This window comes from Herpailurus yagouaroundi, unplaced genomic scaffold, assembly GCF_014898765.1.
Source record: "Herpailurus yagouaroundi ecotype Mexico unplaced genomic scaffold, PumYag 77, whole genome shotgun sequence".
NCBI classification, from domain to species: Eukaryota; Metazoa; Chordata; class Mammalia; order Carnivora; family Felidae; genus Herpailurus; species Herpailurus yagouaroundi.
In genome coordinates, this window is record NW_024412388.1 from 53,272,811 (window position 1) to 53,299,939 (window position 27,129).

Consider the following 27,129-nt stretch of genomic DNA (forward strand, 5'->3'; position numbering starts at 1 on the left):
TACCTTCAGAATAAATTATAGGCCATAGAAAAAGTTTTTTTTACAGCAGAAATTGAAGCATACAAGCATGGTTTTTTCATGAAGGCATGTTTCAAGTTTCATTTAGAGTTAAAGAAAGCTATTTAGAACATAAGGTTAATTTTGTTTTGACATGACTTCCTTTTTTATTTCCTGTAACAGAACTGCTTTGTTTTATTTGTTTGATCATTGATTCATTATGTAATGCCAGCGTCCCACAGAACCCAAAATTTAGAAAAAGTAGGACTATGTCATTTTCAACTTATCCATCCACTTCTACATATGGCTGAAATAATTGTGAGCTGTTTGAGTGCTAGAACATTTTTCCAAATACATTATTTTGAAGTTATAGTTGAAATTATCATGTGTGTGGTTGACCCTGTCAGAATAAAACTCTCACACCTTATGCCATCTGGTGGTTGATGAGAATATATTTAGATCAAATGATAATTGCTTCTTTTAAATTTTGGAGTTGATTAGTTTAAAAACAACAAAGTTTTTAAAAGATATTACATTTAGCTGAATTATTTTATTGTGGCATAAATATGCCACAAGAGGTTACAAAAACCTAAAGTATGTTGCACCAACTTCTTTTCAAATAATTATTAGAAGTCTCATGTTTAATCAAAATACAATATAATAAAGTGGTCAATTCATAGAGTCTCAAGTAGAAAATGGTTGAGCATCTTTGCAAGCAAGTAATTGGTCTATATATGCATGTAATATAATGTCATTATGCATTTGTCTGCTTTAATATTGAAAATGCTTTCCTTGAAATTTCCTATTTTAAAAAAACCAGAAAATGCAAATTAACAACCTTTCATCTGCATAGTATTAAGGAGAAAGACCTATCTTTCCTGCTTCATATCCCTCCTCCTACTGTCCTCCCAACTCCTCATCAATCAAGACTTGATTCTTAAGCCACACCAAGTTCTTTTTTCTCACTATTATTTCGGGACATAAGACCTCTTCACCACTTTGTGCCTTCTGCCTGGGATATGTTTCCCAGCAGGGTCTTTGCTGGTGGTCTAGAGTTAGGCTCTGGTCTGAGTGAAAAGGTGGAATGTGGAATCCTTAAGCACAGGGACCAGGGAGCCAGACTGTCTGCACTTCAATCTTGGCTCTGCCAATTACCATCTCTTTGACCAACTCAGGGCAAGTTATCTGACTTCTTTGTGCCTCAGTTTCCTTATCTGTTAAATGGCAGTAATAACTATACCTACCCCTCAAGGAGATTGTGAGGATTAATACATTAATGCATGCAAGTCTCTTCAAACAGTATCTGGTATGCAGTAAGTACTCAAAAGATTCACTATGATTCAGGCTTTGTCCACCGTGGCCCTAGTTCCAGTTTCAAATGGAACATCTTTCTTTGGAGGTAGCATGGGGGAAAGCATGGGCTTTAGGGTCACACGGATCTTAGAGAAATTCTTACCCACTCTCAGCTTGTTTCCTTAGCTGTTAAATAGAGATAGCATTAGTTACCTTGCAAAGTAGTTTTGCATTTGATCTCTTGAGTGAGATTGTTTATAAATATAATCATATAGTGTTGACACTCAATAAATATTAGTTCCTGAGGAGAAGGGGAGACAAAAACCCAAGCCCCTCCCCAACTTTTCACACAATGAAAATAGTCTCTGTCATAAGCAGGTAAAAATGGTAACATTTTCCCAGGTTAGGAAACAGGCAGCGCCACCTATCGTGACCACATTTATTTTAGTTCCATTATACACATGGTTCTTTTCTCTTCTCCACTCTATAATCATCTCTCCTGCCTGACAAAGTCCATCACAAGGATGGCGTGAAGATCCAGCCAAACATCTATTTGTGAAAGGGTCCCTGACTCAGGCTTCCACATCCTCCCACTCTCTCCTTCCATAGCACTCTTCGGGCTGTTTCAGCAACTGCGGTGTAGACATTCATCTGTTTATGGAGAATGACCAGGGCAAGGCCATTATTGTAGCTTTGTTTTCCCTGACCTTAGTACGGGACCTGGCATCTTGCAGGCACTCAGTCGTGTTTGTTGAATGATGCATACTTACCCTTTTTCCCTACTTAATAGTTGAATTAAATGTGAAGGCAGTTAATTTTTAGAAAAATTAAATGTAGATGCTGACTTCTTTTAAGGCCAATTCTAATAGATAATGGTTCTGTTTGGGGAATTCTGAGGGCATGATGGCAGAAGAGTGATTGAAAATTGGAAATATAAATGAACTGTTAGGAATATTTTTTGCAAATTCTTAAGTTTTACACATGTTTTTAGTATTACTAGGAAACCATTGTCGTTATAAGCAGCTCATGAATATTCATGAATTGATCATTTGGTTTGGTCATCCCATCATTTCTAAGGCCTTTTTCTCTCCCCCATTGCCTTGCCTGTCTCTTGACTATTCAAGCAAATGCTTTATTTCTACGAAGACATGGTAAAGAATATGACTCTAGAGGCTAATCAGTAGTTTGTGTTTATTTTCTTTGGAGAAATGGTGAAAGATACAAAATCAGAAAGCAGTGCAAGCTGTTCTTTTGAATATTCTTCCTTACAAAACTGTTTATGTCATACTCTATGGCTGGTGATCACTTATGTGGTAGTGGAAATATCTGTGCCAATAATCTAAGCTTTGTCAGACGGCAAGTTATCTAAACAAAAGTTATCCTTTCTGGAGTCTTGCATTCTTTGTAGCTTTCAAAAAGAATATTGCTCCTGTCTACACATGGGGGGTACAGAGATAATGGGAACTAAATGGCAAAGCATCTACTGTGTGCCAGGCATTCTTTCTTCTCCTAATGTAATACTGGCCATGCTGTACAGTTGACAGCTGTACTGCTAAGTGTAACTCCACAGTGGTGCCCATCAGCCTCCTTCAAAGCCATAGCAAATTGGGGTGCCTGGGTGGCTCAGTGGGTTAAGTGTCCGACTTCAGCTCAGGTCATGATCTCATGGTCCGTGGGTTCGAGCCCCGCGTCGGGCTCTGTGCTGATGGCTCAGAGCCTGGAGCCTGCTTCAGATTCTGTGTCTCCCTCTCTCTCTGACCCTCCCCCGTTCATGCTCTCTCTCTGTCTCAAAAATAAATGAACATTAAAAAAAAAAAAAGCCATAGCAAATCAACTTGCACTCCAGGGGAAGCCACTTCCTTGTTATATGGACACAACTTCAAGACAAAATTCCTAGCCTCCCTTTTCACCTGGATTGTCACCCCTAACTTTCTCTACAGAAATTCTGGGAAAGTAGAGGTAGATATTATCTGCAGTTTACTAGTCATTGAAAGAAACATGCCCATTAACCAACTGACCCAAAGTTACTGATAAACATGTATTGTATTTGAAAACTAAATTATTTCTACTCGCCCATTGATATAGGCTTATTAAAAGCTTAAAATTTTCGGGTTATGTGGAAATATTGTCTACCCAATTGCAAACACAAATCAAGTCTACGTTTTGTGGAAAAAGTTTTTTGGGGTCAATCTCAAATTCTCTTATTAAACAATATGTGCTCCTTTCTCCTTTGTAAAACTTTCTTATATTTATAAAATATACTATGGATCTAGTTGTACTGTATTTTATTTTATTTTTTATTATTTATTTGTTTATTTTGAGAGAGAGTGTGTGAGCAAGGGAGGGGCAGAGGGAAAGAGAGAGAGAAAAAGAGAGAGAATCTCAAGCAGGCTCCATACCCAACGCAGAGCCTGATGCAGGGCTCGATGTCACTATTTATTGTGAGATCATCATCTGAGCTGAAATCAAGAGTCATATGCCCAACTGACTGAGCCACCCAGACATTACTGTACTGTATTTGAAATTAATGAGTTAATATATATTATTTCTAAGTTCCTGTATCTGAGTCTGTGAGTGTTCTAACTCACAAAAATATGGGATTTTTCTTTAGCATACCATGATTCCCTTTTCTCTAGTTATATAGAAAATATTTATGCAGAATACATTAATTTAATGTATGTTTGTACTATCCTTTCAGGCTTATTGAAGTTAAACATTGTTTTTATAGATTTACACAATTCTATATTTAATGCATTTTTAAGGCAGAATGCTGGCTTTGACTCCTCAAAGATTGAGCCTTGAGTGCCATCTTGTGGTTAAAGAGAGAATTAGCATTAGAATGGACATTGGAAATGTTCCCTTTAAAATAAAGACTTGGAAAAAAATATAGACAAAGGGGAAAAAAAAAAACTTTAAAACATTTCTGCCAAGCAACTAGTCTCTGTTTGGATGGTTTTAGAGACAGGGAGCTCAGTACTTCAAGGAGCATTAAAATAGCTTGAATCTCCCTTATTTCTAGCTTAAATCTAACACCTTATGACATTCAACTATTACAGGTTTCTTTCATTCATTTAACAGATTTTTATTGAATACTTACTATATGTTTTTACATTTGCCTGCAAAACCATTCGGAAATGAGAAATTATCTCCATTTTAAAAGAGGGGTTAGAGAAAAAGTTTTGTTTGTTTGTTTGTTTTTTAAAGTTCCCTAAGGTTATACACTCTGTAAGTGACAGAGCTGAAATTCCAATCTAGGCCTGCCAGATGCTACAACCTGGGCTTTTATCTATGAGACCGAGCAGCAGCTCAGACCCTGAGAACCCAGGGATGGCTTTGGGTTTGGGTGGAAGGCCTGGTCAAGGGATGATGTTGTGGCAGAAATCAAAGTGTCTCCACTTGTCCTTGGAAGCAACACAAATAAGGCCCTTCTTTTTTGTGGAATTATCCTTTGAGTGTCAGAAAATAGCTCTTGTGCCTTTTTCCTACTTCCCCTTAAGTATTCTCTTTTTCAGAGTAAACATACCCAGTCCTTTCAACTGTTTTTTTAATGAATTTCACATATTTTTATTATTCATTTTTTATGAGTTTAATTCATTTAATTAACTTCTCTCTCAGAATGTACCCCAAAACTTTACCATGATTTCTAGTGGTAGCACAGAATCTAGTGGGGCATTCTATGTTATAAATACTATGACTTAAAGCTGCTTCCCCCTTCATCTCTCCAAAAAAGGGGGTTTTGATATGAGTCAGAAACACATATTAGGCTTTAAAACAAAGAGAGAGAGAGAGAATTGTTCCTTTGGCTCTGCTCCCACGTAGAACAGAGAGGGGTCTCTCTGTGTCCCTCTCCCTCTTGGCCCTCCCCATCAGCATCCTTCCCACCCATCCCCCAACTGTGGCCACAGAAATAAGGTATGTAGATTAGCTTAGGTCTTGGTCTGAGCAGGGGTGAAATTGAAGAGGGCTGTGGTTTCCCAGAGGTATATTAGATTGTGTTCTGTCTGGAAGAAGGAAAAGGAAGGAAGCCAAGAAGTTCCCTTAGAACATGTTACAAAAAATCAGATCCCCAGATGGAAAGATTTATCACTCTTGTCATGTACATAAAGCTGCTTTCCAAGAACATGTAGCTGTATTAGTTCCCCCATAACAGCTGTTCTAGACCCATCAGAAATCTTTTTTTTTTTAATTTTTTTTTCAACGTTTATTTATTTTTGGGACAGAGAGAGACAGAGCATGAACAGGGGAGGGGCAGAGAGAGAGGGAGACACAGAATCGGAAACAGGCTCCAGGCTCCGAGCCATCAGCCCAGAGCCCGACGCGGGGCTCGAACTCACGGACCGCGAGATCGTGACCTGGCTGAAGTCGGACGCCTAACCGACTGCGCCACCCAGGCGCCCAAGACCCATCAGAAATCTTAAACACAAGCCTTGAATATACAAATTGATTTGTAAGTTACTGAGCTACATGCTGAAACAACCATATTTAAAGGAATAGATAAAATTCATTGCCCAACAAAGTAAATTTTACAACATCCAGAATCCCATACAAAATGACCAGTCAGGAAAATAAGCAGGAAAATATAACCCATAACCAAAATAAAAATCTATCAGTATAAAAGATCCATAAACTATAGAGATGATCGAATTAGTAGGTATGGATTTTAAAGCAGCTGTTATACATCAAGGATCTAAAAAATACCATGATTATAATGAGGAGAAATGGAAGATATACAAAAGGCCAATGGAATATCTACAGATAAAGTAAATTAAAAATGTAAGTATATACTGTTGGGAAAGAACAACAAATTAGATATTGTAGAAGAAATTACCCATGGAGCAACGTAAACTCTTGAAAATAAACATAGAGAAAAAAAGACTGGGAAAAAAAAAGCCACCTCATTGAGCTGTGTGGCAATATCAAGTGGTATAAGTTACACATAATTGGTGTCTCAGACAAGAACTGACAGAAAAAAATATGTGAAGAAATAATTATGCCTGAAAATTGTCCAAATCTGATGAAAGCTGTAAGCTTAGCGACCAAGAAACTCAATGAATCCCAAGAAACAGAAATATAAAGAAACCATACCAAGGTACAGTACATCATAATCAAATTGCTGAAGTGATAAAGAGAAAAATCTTCAAAGCAAAGGATAAACACACACACACACACACACACACACACACACACACTGCATGCAGAGGAACCAAAGATAAGAACAACCAATAACTTTATGGCAGAAACTTTACCACTAAAAGATAATTGATGACAATTTTAGAATTCTTGAAAGAAATTATTGACCTAGAATTTTATACACCTTGAAAATATTTCTCTAAAATGAAGGTAAAATACATTTTTAGACCAACAAATCCAACTACATAAATGAAGTGAATGACAGTCTCTCTTAAAAAGAAATGGATAACTTGAATAATTTTGTGTCTAATACAGAAATTGAACTGATAGTTAAAAGCCTTCATACAAAGACAACTCCAAGCCCAATGGCTTCACTGACGAATTTTCCAGACGTTAAAAGAAAACATAGTATCAATGTATACAAAATACAAAATTTTCCTTTTTTAGAAAATATAAAAGAGAACACTTCCCAATACGTGTTATAAAGTCAGCATTACCTCTTGACGCAATCCTTATCAAAATACCAGTAGCATTTTTCACAGAACCAGAACAGATAATCCTAAAATTTGTATGGGACCGCAAACGACACCAAATAGCCAAAGCAATCTTGAAAAAGAACAAAACTGGAGGTATCTCAATCCCAGATTTCAAGATACACTACTACAAAGCTGTAGTAATCAAAACAGTATGGTATCTGCCCAAAAATTGACATATAGATCAATGGAACAGAATAAAGAGCATAGAAATAAACCCATGATTATGTGGCCAATTAATTTACAGCAAAAGAGGCAAGAATATACAATGGGAAAAAGTCTCTCCAACAAATGGTGTTGAGAAAGCTGGACAGCTATGTGCAAAAGAATGAAACTGGACCATTTTCTCACACCATACACAAAAATGAGCTCAAAATGGATTAAAGATCTAAATGTGAGACCTGAAACCATAAAAATCCTAGAAGAGAGCACAGAGAGTAATTTCTCTGACACTGGTCATAGCAGCATTTTTCTAGGTATGTCTTCTGAGGAAAGGGAAATTAAAAAAAAAAACTATTGGGATTACATCAAAATTAAAAACTTCTGCACAGCAAAGGAAACAATCAACAAAACTAAAAGATAACCTACTGAATAGGAGAAGATATTTGCAAATGATAAATCCGATGAAGGGTTAGTATTCAAAATACATAAAAAATTTATACAGCTCAACACCAAAAAAAAATATCAATTCAAAAATGGACAGAAAACATGAACAGACATTTCTGCAAAGAAGACATCTAAATGACCAACAGACACATGAAAAGATACCCAACATCACTCATCATCAGGGAAATGCAAATCAAAACCACAATGAGAAATCACCTCACACCTGTCAGAATGGCTAAAATAAAAAACACAAGAAACAGCAAGTGTTGGCAAGGATAGGGAGAAAAAGGAACCCTCATGCACTGTTGGTGGGAATGCAAAGTAGTGCAGCCACTGTGGAAGACAGTATAGAAGTTCTTCAAAAAATTAAAAATAGGGGCGCCTGGGTGACTCAGTCAGTTGAGCGTCCAACTTTGGCTCAGGTCACCATCTCTGGTTCTGGCTGCAAGTCTTGCGTCAGGCTCTGTGCTGACAGCTCAGAGCCTGAGGCTGCTTCAGATTCTGTGTCTCCCTCTCTCTCTGCTCCTCCTCTGCTTGTGCTCTGTCTCTTTCTCTCTCAAAAATTAAACATTAAAAAAATTAAAAATAGAAATACCATATGATCCAGTAATTCCACTACTGGGTATTTTACCCAAAGAATAGGAAAATAGTAATTCAAAAAGATATATACATCCCTGTGTTTATAGCAGCTTCATTTACAATAGCCAAACTATGAAAACAGCCCAACTGTCCGTCAATTGATGAATGGACAAAGAAGATGTGGTGTGTATGTATGTATATATGTATATGTGTGTGCGTGTGTGTATGGATACATACATATATATATATATATGTATATGTATATATATACATATATATATATATGTATAGTAGAATATTACTCAGCCATAAAAAAGAGTGAAGCCTTGCCATTTCAAATAACATGGATGGATCCAGAGAGTACAGTGGTAAGCAAAAAATGTCAGTCAGAGAAAGACAAATACCATATGATTCTATATGTGGAATTTAAGAAACAAAACAAATAAAATTTTAAAAGGAGACAAACCAAACCAAAACAAAACAAAACAAAAAAACAGACTCCTAACTATAGAGAATAACCTGGTGGTTCCCAGAGGGGACGTGGATCAGGGGATGGGCAAAATAGGTGAAGGGGATTAAGAGTACACTTATGATAAGCACTGAATAATGTGTAGTATCATTGAATCACTATATTGTATGCCTGAAACTAGTATAACACTATATATTAATTATATTGGAATTTTTGAAAACTTAAGTAAAAAAAACAAACAAAATAGATAGTGTTTACATTACCTCAATAACAAAACCAAAGACACTACCAGGAAGAAAAGAAAAACCCATTACACATAAATACACCTCATGTACATAGATGCAAAAGTTTTAGCTAATCAAATCCCATATATATAATTATAATAAATATAACATAAATGTAATAATATAATAAATAATTATGATAATTATACATGACCACGTGGGGTTTATGTCAGAAATGTAACCTTGGATTAATATTTGAAAAATTTGAACAATGCAAAACAGAATAAGAAAGAATCAGATGATCATCTCAATAGGGGAAGAATATTTCAACATCGATTCCTGATTACAAAAATAAAAAAAAAAATCAGCCTCCAGAACTATATGAAAATAAATTAGTTATGGAGGCCCTGGGAAACAAATGCACCTTGCCTTACCAGTTGATGCTTTTACTACTTTTACAGGATTAATATTACACCATATTTGTCCGCTTTTCTGCTGTTAGGAAATATACTAGAATAATTTCCGTTCACTAATATAGTAGTGAATGCTCAGAAGGGCACCAGAATCAAACCTCATTGCTCTGCTGGTCTGTCAGATTTGATATGTTTGGCCCTATCTTTCTCAATAGTAACGTACACTACCTGGAATTCATTTGGAAACTTAGATAACTTCTTCTTTTTCTTATTCCAGGTATGCTGCTGCTATGGCTCGGCTTGCCGGAGAAAGCAGAAGGCCTCACAAAGCCAATTATCCAACGGAAAGTGTTCATCTCTGCCCCACTCCAAGTAAACTGATTTCAGCCTATTTGCTTTGCTTTGTTTTTAGAACTAAAATATTAGTCATTACCCCAATACATTTAAATTTTTGTTCAATTCAGATAAGTTTAAATCTGTGAGGCCTAATCTCGTGTTCTCCTTTTAAGGTTATTTACCTCTAAGAAAATAAATTCAGTAAATTACTTACATAAGAATTGGAGCTTTGAAAAAAGCCTGAATTACTTACACTTTTAAGTTTGCCACCCTTTAATAGGTTAATACACTCTTTGAAAATCTAAGGCTAAGTTTCAAGATGTGTAAAAGGACTCGAAACAAGAAAAACACTAAATAAATTGATCTCTGAAGATCATTGTAGGTTCAGAGATACATGCAATATGGCTGAAGGGAAAGGAACAATGTTAGTTGAGTTTGGTGATCTTTTTAAAATTAATGTTTTTTAAAGAAACATTTGGGGTAAGTTGAGGATGGGTCTTGAGCAGGAAGAGAGCTGGTAACTTATAATAGAAATCCACTACTATGGAGGGGAAGCAAGACATTCGGGGTCAGAGAACTTGGGTTTAGATACCAGGTCTGTGCAATTATGAGAAAGTCACTTAAACTCTGCATTTCAGTTTCTTCATCCTCAGCCAGTACTGAGTCCATAGAAGGTGTTCAGTAAATACTTGCTTCTAATATTCTGCCCTAACACATAGCATTCTTGTGACTAAATGACTCCAGGTATGCCAACATTCTTTGTCAACAGGAAAGTACTAAAAGTATTAGTTATCGCATTTCCCTGGTACCTGTCCTTCAAACATAATGACACAGACATTCCAGGGACAGGCAGCACCCTTCAGCTAGTGGTTTTTCAAGAGCCCCGCTTTCCTATCTCATGACTTTCTTTTCCCTGGGTTGGATTCTACTTCTCCTCCGTCTTGCATCTGTGCACCACTCAGATTTCCTCGTCTAACTCACCAGCCTCAGCCTTCTCTATCCCACTCTGCCTTCTTCCACATTTCAGGGTACCTGCGAGCACCGGTAAGAAACATTGCTTTTTCTATTTTTACTCTGCTTCCCTCATGAACTCCCTGCTCTCTGCAATCTCTATCCTCCCCACATCCCCACATCTGCACCAGTGGAAGAGATCTTTTGGTTCAGTTGATGATTATGGCAGTTCCTGTCCGTGCTTTGTCAGACTTCTTTCCACAGCTCACATCTGCTTATGTTTTTTTGATTCTAAAATATTTTGTTCCCCACTTCATTCAGGATAAAACTTATACTCTTTGGCATGGCAAAGTCCTTACTTAATGTTCTAATATCTGTCTGCCTTTCCAGTGGCATCTCTTCCCACTCTCCCACTCTTACCCTAAACCCCACACTGACCTAGTGGCTCATGACTATTTTCTACCTCATTTCAAAAAAATTGAGAAGTGTGCTGTGTTTTCTCATATTGCCACTCCAAATACCTTTTCTTCCTTTCTAGTACCTACCCGTGCTTTGAGATTCAGTTCAGGTATTACCTTCTCTACGAAACTTTCCCTGTGGGCTATAGCAGCACTTCTGCCATGCCATATCATTCCCCATAACTTTTCTTTCTTTCTTTCTTTCTTTCTTTCTTTCTTTCTTTCTTTCTTTCTTAAATACAAGTTAAAATTGGATTTTAATTAAAGACAATCTAACTTATTACACTAACATATAACATAATAATGGTTCCCGAGTAGAATTTAGTGATTCATCACTTACATATAAAACACTGAGTGCTCATCCCAACAAGTGTCTTCCTTAATGCCCATCACCCATTTAGCCCATCCCCCCCCCCCCCAATACCCCTTCAGCAATCCTCGGTTTGTTCTCTGTGTTTAAGAGTCTCTTACAGTTGCCTCCCTCTATGTTTTTGTCTTATTTTTCCTTCCCTTCCCCTATGTTCATCAGTTTTGTTTCTTAAATTCTACATATGAGTAAAATCATATATTTCTCTTTCTCCTACTGATTTCACTTAGCACAGTACATTCTAGTTCCATCCACTTTGTTGCAAATGGCAAGATTTCATTCTTTTTGATCACCAAATAGTATTCCATTGTATACACATACCACTTCTTTATCCATTCATCAGTCAATGGACATTTGGGCTCTTTCCATACTATGGCTATTTTTGATAGCACTGCTGTAAACATTAGGTGCATATGCCCCCTTAAAAATCAGCATTTTTGTATCCTTTAGATAAATACCTAGTAGTACAATTGCTAGGTCATAGGGTAGCTCTGTTTTTAATTTTTTGAGGAACCTCCATACTTTTTTCCAGAGTAGCTGCACCAGTTAGCATTTCCACCAGCAGTGCAAAAGCATTCCCCTTTCTCCACATTCTCACCAACATCTGTTGTTGCCTACTTGTTAATTTTAACAATTCTGACAGGTGTGAGGTGGTATCTCATTGTGATTATGATTTGTATTTCCCTGATGATGAGTGATATTTTGCATCTTTTCATGTGTCTGTTAGCCATCTGGATGTCTTCTTTAGAAAAGTATCTGTTCATGTCCTTTGCTCATTTCTTCACCAGATTATTTGTTTTCAGGGTGTTCAGTTTGATAAGTTCTCTATACATTTTGGATACTAACCCTTTATCAGATATGTCATTTGCAAATATCTTCTTCCATTCCGTTGGTTGCCTCTTAGTTTTGCTGATTGTTTTCTTCACTGTGCAGAAGCTTTTTATCTTGATGAGGTCTCAATAGTTCATTTTTGTTTTTGTTTCCCTTGCCAACAGACACATGTCTAGTAAGAAGTTTGACCTCTGTGGCTGAGGTCAAAGAGGTTGTTGCCTGTTTTATCCTCTAGGATTTTAATGGTTTTCTGTCTTAGATTTAGGTCTTTCATCCATTTTGAGTTTATTTTTGTGTATGGTATAAGAAAGTGGTCCAATTTCATTCTTCTGTATGTCACAGTCTAGTTTTCTCAGCACCATTTGCTGAAAACATTCTTTTTTCATTAGATATTCTTTTCTGCTTTGTCAAAGATTTGTTGGCCATGTATTTGTGGGTCCATTTCTGGGTTCTCTATTCTGTTCCATTGATCTGAGTGTCTGTTTTTGTGCCAGTACCATACAATCTTGATGATTATAGCTTTGTAATATACCTTGAAGTCAGAATTGTGATGCCTCCAGTTTTGATTTTCTTTTTCAACATTATTTTGTCCATTCGGGGTATTTTCTGGGTCTATACAAATTTTTGGATTCTTTGTACTATCTCTGTGAAAAATGCTGGTGCTATTTTGGTAGGGATTGCATTGAATGTGTAGATTGCTTTGGGTAGTATAGATATTTTAACAATATATGTTCGGGGCGCCTGGGTGGCGCAGTCGGTTAAGCGTCTGACTTCAGCCAGGTCACGATCTCGCGCTCCGTGAGTTCGAGCCCCACGTCGGGCTCTGGGCTGATGGCTCAGAGCCTGGAGCCTGTTTCCGATTCTGTGTCTCCCTCTCTCTCTGCCCCTCCCCTGTTCATGCTGTCTCTCTCTGTCCCAAAAATAAATAAACGTTTGAAAAAAAAAATTAAAAAAAAAAAACAACAATATATGTTCTTCAAATCCATGACCATGGAAGGTTTTTCCATTTCTCTGTCTTCTTCAATTTCTTTCATAAGCTTTCTATAGTTTTAAGCACACAGATCTTTTACCTCTTAGGTTAGCTTTATTACTAGGTATTTTATGGTTTTCGGTGCAATTGTAAATGGGATTGTTTCCTTGATTTCTCTTTCTGCTGCTTTATTATTGGTGTATAGAAATGCAGTTGATTTCTGTACATTGATTTTATATCCTGCGACTTTGCTGAATTCATGTATCAGTTCTAGCAGTTTTTCGGTGGAGTCTTCCTGATTTTCCACCTAGAGTGTCATGTTGTCCGGTAAGAGTGAAAGTTTGACTTTCTCTGTGTTGATTTGGATGCCTTTTATTTATTTTCTGTTGTCTGATTGCTGAGGCTAGGACTTCCAACAGTATGTTTGTTAAACAACAGCATTAAGAGTGGACATCCCTGTCTTGTTCCTTGCCTTAGGGGGAAAGCTCTCAGTTTTTCCCCATTGAGGATGATATTCCCTGTGAGTCTTTCATAATGGCCTTTATGATGTTGAGATATGTTTCTTCTATCCCTACTTTCTTAAGTGTTTTTATCAAGAAAAGATGCTGTATTTTGTCAAATTCTTTTTCTGCATCTATTGAGAAGATCATGTGGTTCTTATCCTTTCTTTTATTAATGTGATGTGTCATGTTGATTGATTTGTGGAATTTGAACCAGCCCTGAATCCCAAAAATAAATCCCTCTTGATTGTGGTGAATGTATTGTTTTGATCAATGTATTGATCGTGGTGAATGTATTTTTAATGTATTGTTGGATTCGATTTGGTGCTATCTTGTTGAGAATTTTTGCATCCATGTTCCTCAGGGAAATTGGTCTATAATTCTCCTTTTTTTTAAAAAAAATATTTTAATGTTAATTTATTTTTGAGAGAGATAGAGACAGAGTGTGAGTGGGGAAAGGGCAGAGAGAGAGGGAGACACAGAAACTGAAGCAGGCTCCGGGCTCTGAGCTGTCAGCACAGAGCCCAACACAGCACTTGAACTCACAAACTGTGAGATCATGACCTGAGCTGAGTTGGACACTTAACCAACTGAGCCACCCAGGCTCCCTTGAAATTATCCTTTTTAGTGGAGTCTTTGTCTGGTTTTGGAATCAGTGTAATGTTGGCCTTGTAGAATGAATTTGGAAGTTTTCCTTCCATTTATATTTTTTGGAACAGCTTCAAAAGAATAAGTATTAACTCTTCTTTAAATGTTTGGTAAAATTTCCCTGGGAAGCCATCCAGCCCTGGACTCTTGTTTGTTGGGAGATTTTTTATTACTGATTCAATTTTTACTGGTGATGATTTGTTCAAATTTTCTACTTCTTCCTGTTTCAGTTTTGGTAGTTTATATGTTTCTAGGAATTTATCCATTTCCTCTAGATTGCCCAATTTGCTGGCAAATAATTGCTCATAGTATTCTCTTATTGTCGTTTGTATTTCTGGGGTGTTGGTTGTGATCTCTCCTCTTTCATTAATGATTTTATTTATTTGAGTCCTTTACTTTGAGTCTTTTCCTTTTTCTCTTTGATCAATCTGGCTGGGGATTATCAATTTTGTTAATTCTTTTAAAGAACCAGAACTTAGTTTCATTGATGTGTTCTACTGTTTCATTTTTTTAATTTCAATATCATTGATTTCTGCTCTAATCTTTATTGTTGCCCTTCTTTGGCTGATTTTGGGCTTTATTTGCTGTTCTTTTCTTGGCTCCTTTAAGTGTAGGGTTAGGTTTTGTATTCGAGATATTTCTTCCTTCTTTAAGAAGACCTGTATTGCTATATACTTCCTTCTTATGACTACCTTTGCTGCATCCCAAAAGTTTTGGATTGTCATGTTTTTATTTTCATTGGCTTCCGTGTATTTTTTAATTTCCTATTTAATTTCTTGATTAACCCATTAATAGGTTGTTCTTTAATCTCCAAGTATTTATTGTCTTTCCAAATTTTTTCCTGTGGTTGATTTTGAGTTTCATAACATTGTGGTCTGAAAACATGCATGGTATGATATCGATCTTTTTGAACTTGTTGAAGGCTGATTTATGTCCCAGTATGTGATCTATTCTGGAGAATGTTCTATGTATATTTGAGAAGAATGTGTATTCTCCTGCTTTAGGATGAAATGTTCTGAATATATCTGCTAAGTCCATCCGGTCCAGTGTGTCATTCAAAAACATTATTTCCTTACTGATTTTCTGCTTAGGTGATCTGTCCATTGCTGTAAGTAGGGTGTTAAAGTCCCCTACTATTATGGTATTATAATCAATGAATTTCTTTATGTTTGTGATTAATTGATTATATATTTGGGTGTTTCAAGTTGGGGGCATAAATATTTACAATTATTAGATCTTGGTGAATAGATCCCTTAATTATGATATAATGCCCTTCTTCATCTCTTGTTACAGTCTTTGTTTTAAAATCTAGTTTGTCTAATATAAGCATGGCTATTCTGTCTTTCTTGATGTCCATTAGTATGATAGATGGTTCTCCATCTCCTTACTTTCAATCTGCAGGTGTCTTTAGGTCTAAAATGGGTCTCTTGTAGACAGCATATAGATGGGTCTTTTTTTTTTTTCCATTCCGATGCCCTGTGTCTTTTGATTGGAGCATTTAGTCCATTTACATTCAGAGTGATTAATGAAAGATATGAATTTAGTGCCATTGTGCTACCTGTAAAGTTGGTGTTTCTGGTGATGTTCTCTGGTCCTTTCTAGTCTTTGTTGCTTTGATCTTTTTAGTTTTGTTTTGTCTTTTTTCTCCATTTAGTGGTCACAAACTCCTTTAGTTTTTGTTTGTCTGGGAAACTCTTATCTCTCCTTCTATTCTGAATGACAGCCTAGATGGATAAAGAATTCTTGGCTGCCTATTTTTCCAATTCAGCACATTGAATATATCCTGCCACTCCTTTCTGGCCTGCCAAGTTTCTGTGGACAAATCTGCTGCAAACCTGATTTGTCATCCCATGTAGGTTAAGGACTATTTTTCCTTTCCTGCTTTCATGATTCTTTCTTTGTCTGTGTGTTTTGAGAATTTGACTGTGATATGCCTCAGTGATGGTCAGTTTTTGTTGAATCTAATGGGGGTTCTCTGTGCTTCTTGGATTTTGATGTCTATGTCCTTTTCCAGATTAGGACACTTTACAGCTATTATTTGCTCACATAAACCTTCTCCCCTTTTTCTCTCTCTTCATCTTGTGGGACAGCTATGATATGAATGCTATTCCTCTTTAATAAGTTGCTGAGTTCTCTAAGTTCTGTATTGTGATCTTTTGCCTTTGTTTCCCTCTTTTTTTCTGCTTCATTATTTTCCATAATTTTATCTTTTATTTCATTGATTTACTGCTCTGCTTTGTCCATCCTTGCCGTCACAGCATCCATTCAAGATTGCATCTCCGTTATAGCATATTTAATTTCAGCATAACTAGATTTTAGTTCTTTATTCTCAGCAGAAAGGGATTCTCTGGTGTCTTCTATGCTTTTTTCAACTTCAGCTAGTTTTCTTATAATTGTGGCTTTAAATTCTAGTTAGACATCTTATTTATATCTGTGTTGATTAAATCCCTGGATGTCATTTCTTCCTGTTCTTTATTTTGTGGTGAATTCCTCTGTCTTGTCATTTTGGAGGAAGAGAAAACATTAATAAAATAAAAATTAAAATAAAAATTAAAAACACAACAATAAATATTGAATAAAGGAAGATAGATCCTAGGTGTGTTTCAGTCTGCTTGTTGAGAGAAGCTTGATAGAAAAGAGAAAAAAGAGAAAGGAAGAAAAAAAAGTTTAAAATTTTTAAAAATTAAAAAAATTAAATAATAAAATAGAATAAAATAAAATAGAGTAATTTTTTAATTTCCTCTTTCTGTATCCGAGAAAGAGAAAGAAAAAAAGAAAACAACATAAGCAAAAGCAGAAGAAAAGAAAATGAACAAACAAGCAAACAGAATGAAACCCAAATGAAGTTACATCCAATTTCCCCTAGAAATGAAACTTTACAATGCACTATAGTCTACAGACTAAACAGGTGGAAGAGACTGTCTTCTGGAATATGTCTCTGGAAGGCGCAGGTGGGCAGGACTTGGTGTAACAGCTCTGTTCTCTTGGTGGTGGTGCTTAGCTCACTGGGGTCAATCTATGTATGTGTACTACAGGTGAAAATGGCTTCACCCAGCTCTCTAGTCTCTGGCTCAGGAATTTTGTGCCCTCACAGACCTATGATCAAGTATCCCTCCTTTGTCTCAGGCTTCTGTCCACTCCCCACCCTTACCCTGCCTGTGTCCAAGCTGTCTGCCTGCCAAGTGGTACCTCCCTCTAGAGTTTTATCTCAGATGAGGCTGTGTTTCAAAACCCCACACTTCAGAGACCCCCATGGCTTGGACCCACACTGATTCTCTAGGGGAGGGTCTCGCCAAGTAATGCCCTGGAGCTGGCTTGTCCTAGAAAATGTTTGCACAATCACACAGTGGCAGAGGCTTAGAGTTTATGGTAAATTATAACACACAGCTGGCGCCAGGTTTTGCTGCATTCTGGTGTCTTTGTTCTAGTATCAGTAAACATGGCAGTTCTCCAGGTCCACCAGGACTTTGGGCTTTGGGGAAGCCATATGGCCTCTACCAAATGCACTCCAAGCAGAAGAACCACTTCTCCCTTTGTAGCCCTTGGACCCCTCCGACCACCCTGTCTGCTCCTGGGAATTCGTCCTGCTTCCTCATTGGAGCACCACCAAGCACTGAGCTTTAAAACTTCAGACTTTGCACTCCACTGTTTATAGAATCCTTGTGGTATTGAAACCCTTTCCTTTCTCCCCATCAATGGTTTTGGGGAACAGATTTCTCATCCAGTCCCCTGCATTTTCACTCTTTCTTTCTCTCTTTCTCTAGCTACTTGTGGGAGGAGTGCTTTTCTTGCATGATCCAAATGCACTGCACTCTCCTCCTTTCTCTTTTTTTCTTTGTCCTCTCTTCATGACTCTCCCTACTCTTTGCAGTTTCGCAGCCTTTAACTTCCCCAATTCACCTCTCCATACCATGTACCTGCTACATTATCTGGCTTAAATTATGCATATTGTTGCGTTCATCCTCAGATCAATTTCCTGGGTGTTCCAAATGATTTGATGCTGATGAGCTGCATTTCAGGGATGAGACAAGCTTAGGGTCTATTCCACCATCTTAACTCCCCCTTCCTATTACTTTTTTGTTGCTAGGCAACAAATCACCACACACTTAATGGCTTAAAATAGCACATATCTATTGTTTCACAGTTTCTGTGTGTCCAGAGTCCAGGCATGGTATAGCTGGATCCTCTGCTTGGAATCTCATAGCTGTGGTCAAGGTGTGAGCTGGACTGCAGAGTCATCTGGAGGCTTGCATGGGGAAGGGCTACTTGCAAGCAAACTAAGATTGTTAACAGAATGCACTTCCTTCTATCCTTATGACTAAGGCCCCAGCTTCTTTCTGGCTGTGTGCTGAAGACCACTTCTAACTCCTAGAGGCTGCCTGCAGTTTATTGCCATGTGGTCTTTTCCAACCTAGCCTACTACCTCACCTCACTAGCCAGCAAGGAGAGTCTTTAGACCAAGTCTGATAGCAAAATGGAGTCTTATGTAATGTAACATAATCAGAGGAGTGAGAGTCCATCACTTTGTCATATTTTTTTGGTTAGAAGTAATACGTCCCACCCACACTTTAAATTTATGAGTTGACATAAAAATGTGAGCACTGGAATGAGGGGATCATGATAAGACACCTTACAGTTTGTCCTCCACACATGCTATGTCATATAAGTCTCTTTACTGCCAATATCCTTAGAAAATGACCCCCTTTGGAAAGGGGCTGCTTACCCGTCAATCTGCCACAGCACAGCACCTCATCTAGTAGCCATTCAGTGCTCATAAATGAATGAGTGAATGAATACTGCAATGAAGTAGAGTGGTTATGCTTGTAGCAGCTCTGATCCTGGAAGAAAGTAAATAAACCCATGATGAGTGGAATAGTAAGAAAGGTAAGCTGGAAGAAAAAACACTTTAAGGAATATCTAGAAACTAATTAGATCTCCAGTGCTGGAACTGTCCTCTTTGGAAATGAGGTAGACTGTCTTTTGTATCTAATCTTACTGCTAAGAAGAGACACTGTATATAAAAGGTTATGGTAAATTAGATTATTGTTCAGAAATACTCACTCTCTATCCTATTCTACCTCCATGGACAAAGTGTACTCCCTTGACCCTTGACTTTAAATTTTGCCATGTGACTTGTTTTGATCACTGGAATATTGGTGGGTGTGGTATGGCCAGTGTTTGGAAAGTGTTTGTGCTATTTGGCTCGCTCTTTTTCACTTCTGCCACCATCACAAGAACATGTCTGACTAGCCTTCTGATTACAGAGAAAGATGAAAACCATAGAGCCAAGCTTCCCCAGCCAACCTTCCCAGCTGTCCCCAGCCCAGATAAGCCAGTCTCCAGCTGACCTGCAGATGTGTGATCTAAACAAATGCTTGCTGTTATAGGTCACTGAGATTTTATGGTTGTTTACTATGTAGCAACAGTGAACTTATACAGCATATGAAAGGGAAGCATGACTTGGTTGAAATAAATAATGAACTCTATGATCCTCTTTTGTAGAGGGGGTTAGCATATCATAGTTGGCTAATGAAAAAAATTCATCAGAGATTTAGGAGGTGGCAGGAAAGAAGAGGCCATTTTTCCTGAGAAATCGTCAGTTTCCTCAGACAGCAATTTCATGCAACTTTTTACAAACTCTCACGTTACAAAAATGATGGCTTCACAAATATGTCTGTGAACTCACAATTTTTGTTCCACTTTGGGTGGCTAGATTCATGAAGTCCCTTGTACTTCCCCATGAACTCCTGGTTTTCCCACATCAGGCTAAGGTAGATAGTGACTGTTTTTCCAGTTCTCCAGCTGTTGCCTTCCAGACCTTCCTTCCCACTATGTCTCCCCACACCTGTGTAATCCCTATCTTCTACATGAAACTCCTCATTCTTGTATTATCTATATTGCCTCTGTTTTCCTAACTGAAGCCTAACACCGAAGTAAATGGAAATAAACCGTTTGGCAATAATCAGAGCTTTCCAATCAGAACAAATTTTAATATCTTTACCAACTAAATTATTTTCAGATGTAAAAAATTTATATAAGAAGCAGAGTTTCCAGGATCCATCCCCAGAAATGCATACAAACTATATGGCAATTAGCATTTGTGCTTTAAAAAAATTTTTTTTAAATCTTTACTTATTTTTGAGAGAGATACAGAGACAGCGTGAGCAGGGGAGGGGCAGAGAGACAGGAAGACACAGAATCTGAAGCAGCCCAGACTCTGAGCTGTCAAGTCAGAATCTGACATGGGGCTCGAACTCATGGACCGCGAACTCACAGACCACAAGACATGACCTGAGCCAAAGCTGGATGCTTAACCAACTGAGCCACCCAGGCGCACCTAGTGTTTGTGCCTTCTTAAGTTATTTTGTTAACATAGTAACAGAGTTTCTACCTTTGTTATTAATTCCAACCAGTAAGTCCAAGTTTTCTTGAAGGGATTTATAATACTTAAGATTTTTTGGAGGAAGGAAGTTGAAAATAATATTTTTTTTCTGTCTCATAAGGAAACATTTTTTTTTTAATTTTTTTTTCAATGTTTATTTATTTTTGGGACAGAGAGAGACAGAGCATGAACAGGGGAGGGGCAGAGAGAGAGGGAGACACAGAATCGGAAACAGGCTCCAGGCTCTGAGCCATCAGCCCAGAGCCCGACGCGGGGCTCGAACTCACGGACCGCGAAATCGTGACCTGGCTGAAGTCGGACGCTTAACCGACTGCGCCACCCAGGCGCCCCAGGAAACGTTTTTTATATTTGTTTTACATTATGCTCTGCTATTCTAGCCAGGATTTCTTTTTATGCTTCCTAGTAGGCTTTGCTTTTGTTTGTTTATTTGTTTGTTTGGCTGGTTTGTTTGTTTGGGTTTTGGTTTTTGGTGGAGGGTTGGTTGTTAGCTTTTGTTTTTAACATGGCAGGAACTAGGAGGCAAATGGTCAAAGTGATTGGCTCTCAACATTCATTCCTGGCCAACAACTGGTGTCAGTCAATCATGGTAATCCCATTTCCCTTACCAGGGACTAGCTTAGGAGCAGTGTGTGACACAATTCTGCCTGAGAAGATGTATACTGAGGGTTTCAAGAGATGGTTTTCCTACTCTTGAAACTGAGACTCTGGAGAGAAAGACCTCCTTTTATCTCCAAATGTTGCCATGTCTGATGTGAGTACTAGAATGGCTATAGCTCTCTTGCTGTGACTCTGAAGATGAAAACAACACCAAAGATGGGAGAGCAGAGCAGTGGAAAGAACTGGTCCTTAATGATATTGTTGAGTCCCTGGATCATTAAACCCTGCCTGACGTCTGACTTTCTTCTTCTGTGAGATAAGACATTTGCTTATCATTTAAACTGGTTTGAACGGGGCTCTGAATTTTTCGTACCCAAAAACATGCAAATTCAGAATAGCCCAAATATAGGTTAGGAAGAACTAGAGTTAGTCCATCAATAATGTGTTCTTAGAAAATAAAGTAGAAAGTTTTCTCAAGGGAAAGACAGAATTTACATTTAAGTTAATGAAAGCTAGAGATTAATATTAAAACACAAAACTAAAAACTCAATCATTGGAGACCTCAGGATTCTCCCAGAGTAATGGCAGTCGTCTAAATTCATAGGTCCCTACAAATCTTTCTATAAAGCAAAAGACCAAGAGAACAATTTGCTTATAACTTTTGTCCATAGCATAACTAGAATACAATGAATATTACGAGGTTTATTTGATATGTTATTAGGGAAATGAACAGGAGACCAACAGAATTTGTCCTAGATCCCTTACTAGGCAATGAATTTGGTGGCGGCTATGCAGATGGGAGGGAAATGCAATGAGTTTGTAGAGGTAAGCAAAATATAAATAGCACCAACTAGGATTAAACATTCCTAGAAAAAAAGTTCCCCATGCTGAGTGGAAATACTGAGAAATATTGATACTATGTCTATATTCTTCCTTTAAAGTGTAATCAGTTTATTTCCCTGTTTACAAGACCTTTACAAAAAAGATGAATCTTCTTTGCTTGATGACATAGGAGGCTTTCCTGGTCCGGCCTCAGCCTAACTTGCCAGCTCCACTGAACTCTCCATGGACTGTAACACAGGAATTTGGGATCTGATAGACCTGGGATCAATTCTCATTAGCTGGGTGTCCTTGAACAAGCTTACTATAGGTCACTCAGTCTCAATTTCCTCGTCTGTGAAATAAGGATAGTAATATCTACCTGTCACGAGGGTTGTATCTAAGTTAAATAATATTAGACATATAGACTTCTTAGCACAGCAGCTGGCACGGTATGAATGCTTATGTGTCGATTCTGATTACTTCCAAACCTGTCAAGTCCTCCTATACTTCTGTGCCTTAGTATGTGCTGTGTCCTCAGTCTAGAGTACTCATATCTTCCTTCTCTGCCCTTCTTTGTTCAGCAAATTGCCTCTCCTCTGTCAAAATCCAAAACTGTTTTCACTTAGCCACAGATTTCACTTCAGCCACACTTAGCTGCTGACACAGTCATGGACACTGTTTCCCCTACATGTCTACTGGCACTTAGCAGGACTCAGTAAATACATGTTAAATGAATGAACTAACAGAGCATTAAAAGACTGACAAGAATGGAAAGAATGATTTATGACAAATTAATTGAAAAATGTGAAATTTAGAGAGTTTTAAAAGGTTGCTAACATTCACTCACATGATCTTAGGCGCTATGCTACAAATGCAGGAAAGCATTTCTTTTTATTGTGTTCCCTGCCATGTCTCTTAATTTTTTTATATTTCCTCTTATAGTTCAAAATTTTCCTGATGCACAACCTGAAATTGATATCATCATGAAGACCGATAGAACAAAGGAGAGGTGGAAGAGTGTAATTTTACCAGATGATGTTAACACGAATGAGTCATGGGAAGAAGAAGTGGAAGACCTGGTCACCTGGACCAACACTCTTGATATAAATGTTTTAGATGATTCAGCCTGAAGCTCCAGGATTTAAAAAATGAACAGCCTCAACCACAGATCAACTTCATGAAGCAACTTTGGAACATGGATTCCATTTTTTTTCAAGTTGGACTCATGCTCTCACTTCAAGTACAAATTAGAAATATAACTACAAATCAGTGAATATGTTGCTTTGAATTTTTTGAGCTCTACTGCATTGTTTGAACCTAAGTTAACCAAATTAGGGATGTTCACTGTGGCATTTCAATCAATGGTATTATGCCCTCAATTGTTAGGCTTCTGGATGCAAGTTTTTGCAGGCAAGGTATGAATCAGGAAGAGGCTGGGTTAGGAGGAGAGCACTCAGGAGCTTCAGAAGCGGGATATTAACCAAATAGAGGGATCTTTACAGTTGTCTACATCTGCCTGGTTTAGTGTCTTGTTTCCTCCATATTCAAAGTATGAGATGTCATCCATCCACCAATGTTCCTCTTATGTTTTCTCCCAGAAAACATGCTTTGTTTCCTCTTTGACCTTAATCAATCATCCCCTCATATTCTCATGTCTTTTTTTTTCTCCTTATCTTTTTGCTGCATGGCCTCAACCTGCAAATGTGCTCAGATCTCTCCTGGTTTTTTGTTTACCTTTGACCCTGTGTTTCTACTTCCCTCAACACTATTTTATTCAGGGATACCTGACTGGCTCAGTTGGTGGAGCATGTAACTCTTGACCCTGGGGCTGTAAGTTTGTACACCCTCACACTGGGTGTAGAGATTAAAAATAAAATCTTTAAAAAGAAAACAAAAGCAAACATTGTATTATTCATATTTTCTCAGGTTTATTGATTATAGTCTATCATTTGCCATCTTTATTGCTTTGGTTCACTTCACATTGGCATCTCACTGCACAATAAAATCTGCTTCTGCTACATTACTTGATGAAAATTCACTAGGATCACCAAAGACTTCCATATTTCTAAAATTCAATAGCTATTGTATCTTACTGGACCTCTAGGCTATATTCTATATTATTGATCACTTCTGTCTCTCTCTTTGTTTAATGTTTATTGCCTCACCTTTGAAGAGGCTTGTTTTGAGGCCTATCCACCTACACACCCATCTCTTCCCATAAACACCATAACTCAGTATACATATAAATGTATATATCTATATCTACATATAGATATAGATAGGTAGATAGATAGATAGATGCCTGACCTTGGGTCTAGTTGTTAATAGGTCTCTCCTTCATTTCTAAAGAAACTGATTTTACTTCCTGTGAAAAAATTAAAATGCTGTTATATATACTCTAGTGCCTGGGCACATCGCTGGCTAGCTAGATGTTTTCAAGTCTGCCTGTGATGGTTCAGACTATAAGACCCCAAGTGATTGTAGTGCCTACCACTTTTATTATCCTCCCCAACAGGAACCACAAAATTCTAGCAGCTATCCCAGATTTTCCCCTCCTTTTGTCAACGCCAAAGTACACCCAAGAGCCAATTTAATGATTCCCACCCAACTTGATAACAATTAAGAGTTATTTTTACACCCAATGAAAAGTGCCATTATAGATGGACCATCCTATACCTCAGTGAAATTATAGAATGTAGTTGAAAGATGCATTCTGCTGATGGTCACAATGATGGAGGCTGGGCCTCTGACTCTTCTCTGGTGGTTTTCTAGGAGGACAAACATGTAGATTGTCAACAGGTATACAGTAATCACCAAGAAATTAAACTCAAAAGAACCATGGTAGTCAACCAAAAATATTTCCTTGATATCAGCTGTCATATATTGTATTTTATACTTTCTATTTAATCTCTTTCTTTCAAGACAAAGAAGTTACACTTGCTTGTTGCTTTCTTTTCCTGCTACCAGAAAACGTGGGGGTAAAAGTGGGTGATAGGGAAAGGAAGGGTAGGGAACACATCTTTGGAACAGAGACATTAGTTAGTAGAACAGGATAGTTTTTTTTAAAGTTTATTTATTTATTTTGAGAGAGAAAGTGCAAGTATGCATGAGCAGGGGAAGTGGCACAGAGAGAGAGAATCCCACGCAGGCCCCATGCCATCAGTGCAGAGCCCAACACAGGGCTCAATCCCATGAACTGTGAGATCATGCTCTGTGCCAAAACCAAGGGTCAGATGCTCAACTGACTGAGCCACCCAGGCACCCCCAGGATAGTATATTTAATTACCTTCACTATATCTCTGGCCATTCTTTCTGACTCTTCAGTAGGAATCTCCCTTCCATCTCTGGCCCTTGGTAAAAGGTTCCTTTGGGTTCCAGCCCAATGCTCTCCTCTATGCATTTTTCTTGGAAAATGTTGCCACTGCCAAGAGTTTTACCTCCCACGCACATTGTCATTCTCTGAACTTTTTTCTTCCTGGTTAAAAGACATCTTCACTTCAACGTCCCCCATGCATCGGAACAACATGCCCAGTTTAAACTCATTTCTCCCCCTCCACCAGACCTCCTTCTGCCTCTTGTGTTTCTTTTTCAGTTAATGGAACAATCAAAAGATTAAAAACTTGGGGATCACTACAGACTTCTTTCACTATGGCAGATTGATCACCAGGACTTGGAATATTATCTTTTAGATGTCTCAGATCCATTTTCTCATCCCTGTTCTTACCATCACTTTATATTATGAATCCCTTTAAAAAAATTTTTTTAAGTTTATTTATTTTTGAGAGAGAGACAGAGCATGAGCAGGGGAGGGGCAGAGAGAGAGGGAGATACAGAAACCAAAGCAGACTCCAGGCTCCGAGTTGTCAGCACAGAGCCCAACGTGGGGCTCAAACTCACCAACCGTGAGATCATCACCCGAGCCGAAGTCGGACACTCAACCAACTGAGCCACCCAGGTGCCCCGAACTCAAACTACTTCTAGTTTCCTTCTAGATTCTTCTTTGACCATATGTTATTTACTTTGTTTTTAAATTGTTATTTATTTTAAAAGAAGATACCTTTCTACCATTGATTTCTACTGTAATTCATGTGGAAAGAGAATATGCTGTGTATGATTTGAATTTTTTTAAACTTATCGATTCTTGTTTAACGGTTCATAGTATAATCTCTCTAAGCACATATTCCATATACATTTGAAAAACATGTATATTCTGCTACTGTTGAATGGATTGTTCTATAAATGTCCATTAGTTGGTTGATTGCGTTGTTCAAGTTTTCTCTACCTTCAGTGATTTTCTGTCTGCTTGTTCTATCAGTAATTGAGACAGATGTGTTGACGTCTCTGAAACTGTGGGTTAGCCTATTTCTCCCATCAGTTCTACCACTTTTTGTTTCATGTTTTTTGAATCTATGTTGTTAGGTTTGAAAACATATAAGATTATTTTGTCTTCTTGATGAATGGGTCCATTTATCATGAAATTACCTTCTTTGCTTTGAAATCTACTTTGTCTGATAATCATATAGCCAGTCCAGTTTTTCTTTTAATTAATATTAACATGGTATGTCTTTTTCTATTCTTTTTTTTAATCTGTTACAGTTTTACCTATCTCTAGAGTTTTCCAAAAAATTAAATAAGATGTATTATTTAGAACATAGAACATAGTGAATATTTAGTGTCTGTTACTGTGACTATTGACTATTTCTCTTTATTCAAGGCAGTGAGAACATTTCCTAACATATCAGACTGTGCTCATTGCCCAGCTATAGTTATATTGATATCTTCTATTTTGGGATGTAAATAGAAAAAATATACTGAAAGTACATGAAAGGCAAAATAGAAGTATTTTCTTTAAAAAAAAAAAAAAAAACATGACTGGGGCACCTGGGTGGCTCAGTCGGTTAAGCGTCCGACTTCGGCTCAGGTCATGATCTCGCAGTTTGTGAGTTCGGGCCCCGCGTCAAGCTCTGTGCTGACAGCTTGCTCAGAGCCTGGAGCCTGCTTC

At 37.7% G+C, this 27,129-nt stretch overlaps 1 protein-coding gene across 3 annotated transcripts in view; it reads left to right on the plus strand.

Annotated features, from left to right (window-relative positions):
• Positions 1–23,401, plus strand: part of UBE2U (ubiquitin conjugating enzyme E2 U) — a 61,022-nt gene extending 37,621 nt beyond the window's left edge. For 2 of the 3 annotated variants that reach the window (XM_040470490.1, XM_040470493.1), the window contains 2 exons: positions 9,522–9,616; positions 23,070–23,401. In XM_040470490.1, the coding sequence (XP_040326424.1) occupies positions 9,522–9,616; positions 23,070–23,257 (283 nt within the window). In that variant the 3' untranslated portion in view covers positions 23,258–23,401. Of the gene's footprint in view, positions 1–9,521; positions 9,617–23,069 lie in introns of those variants that run through there. The other variant, XM_040470492.1, reaches the window with a different exon arrangement.
• The last annotated feature ends 3,728 nt before the right edge of the window (positions 23,402–27,129 follow it).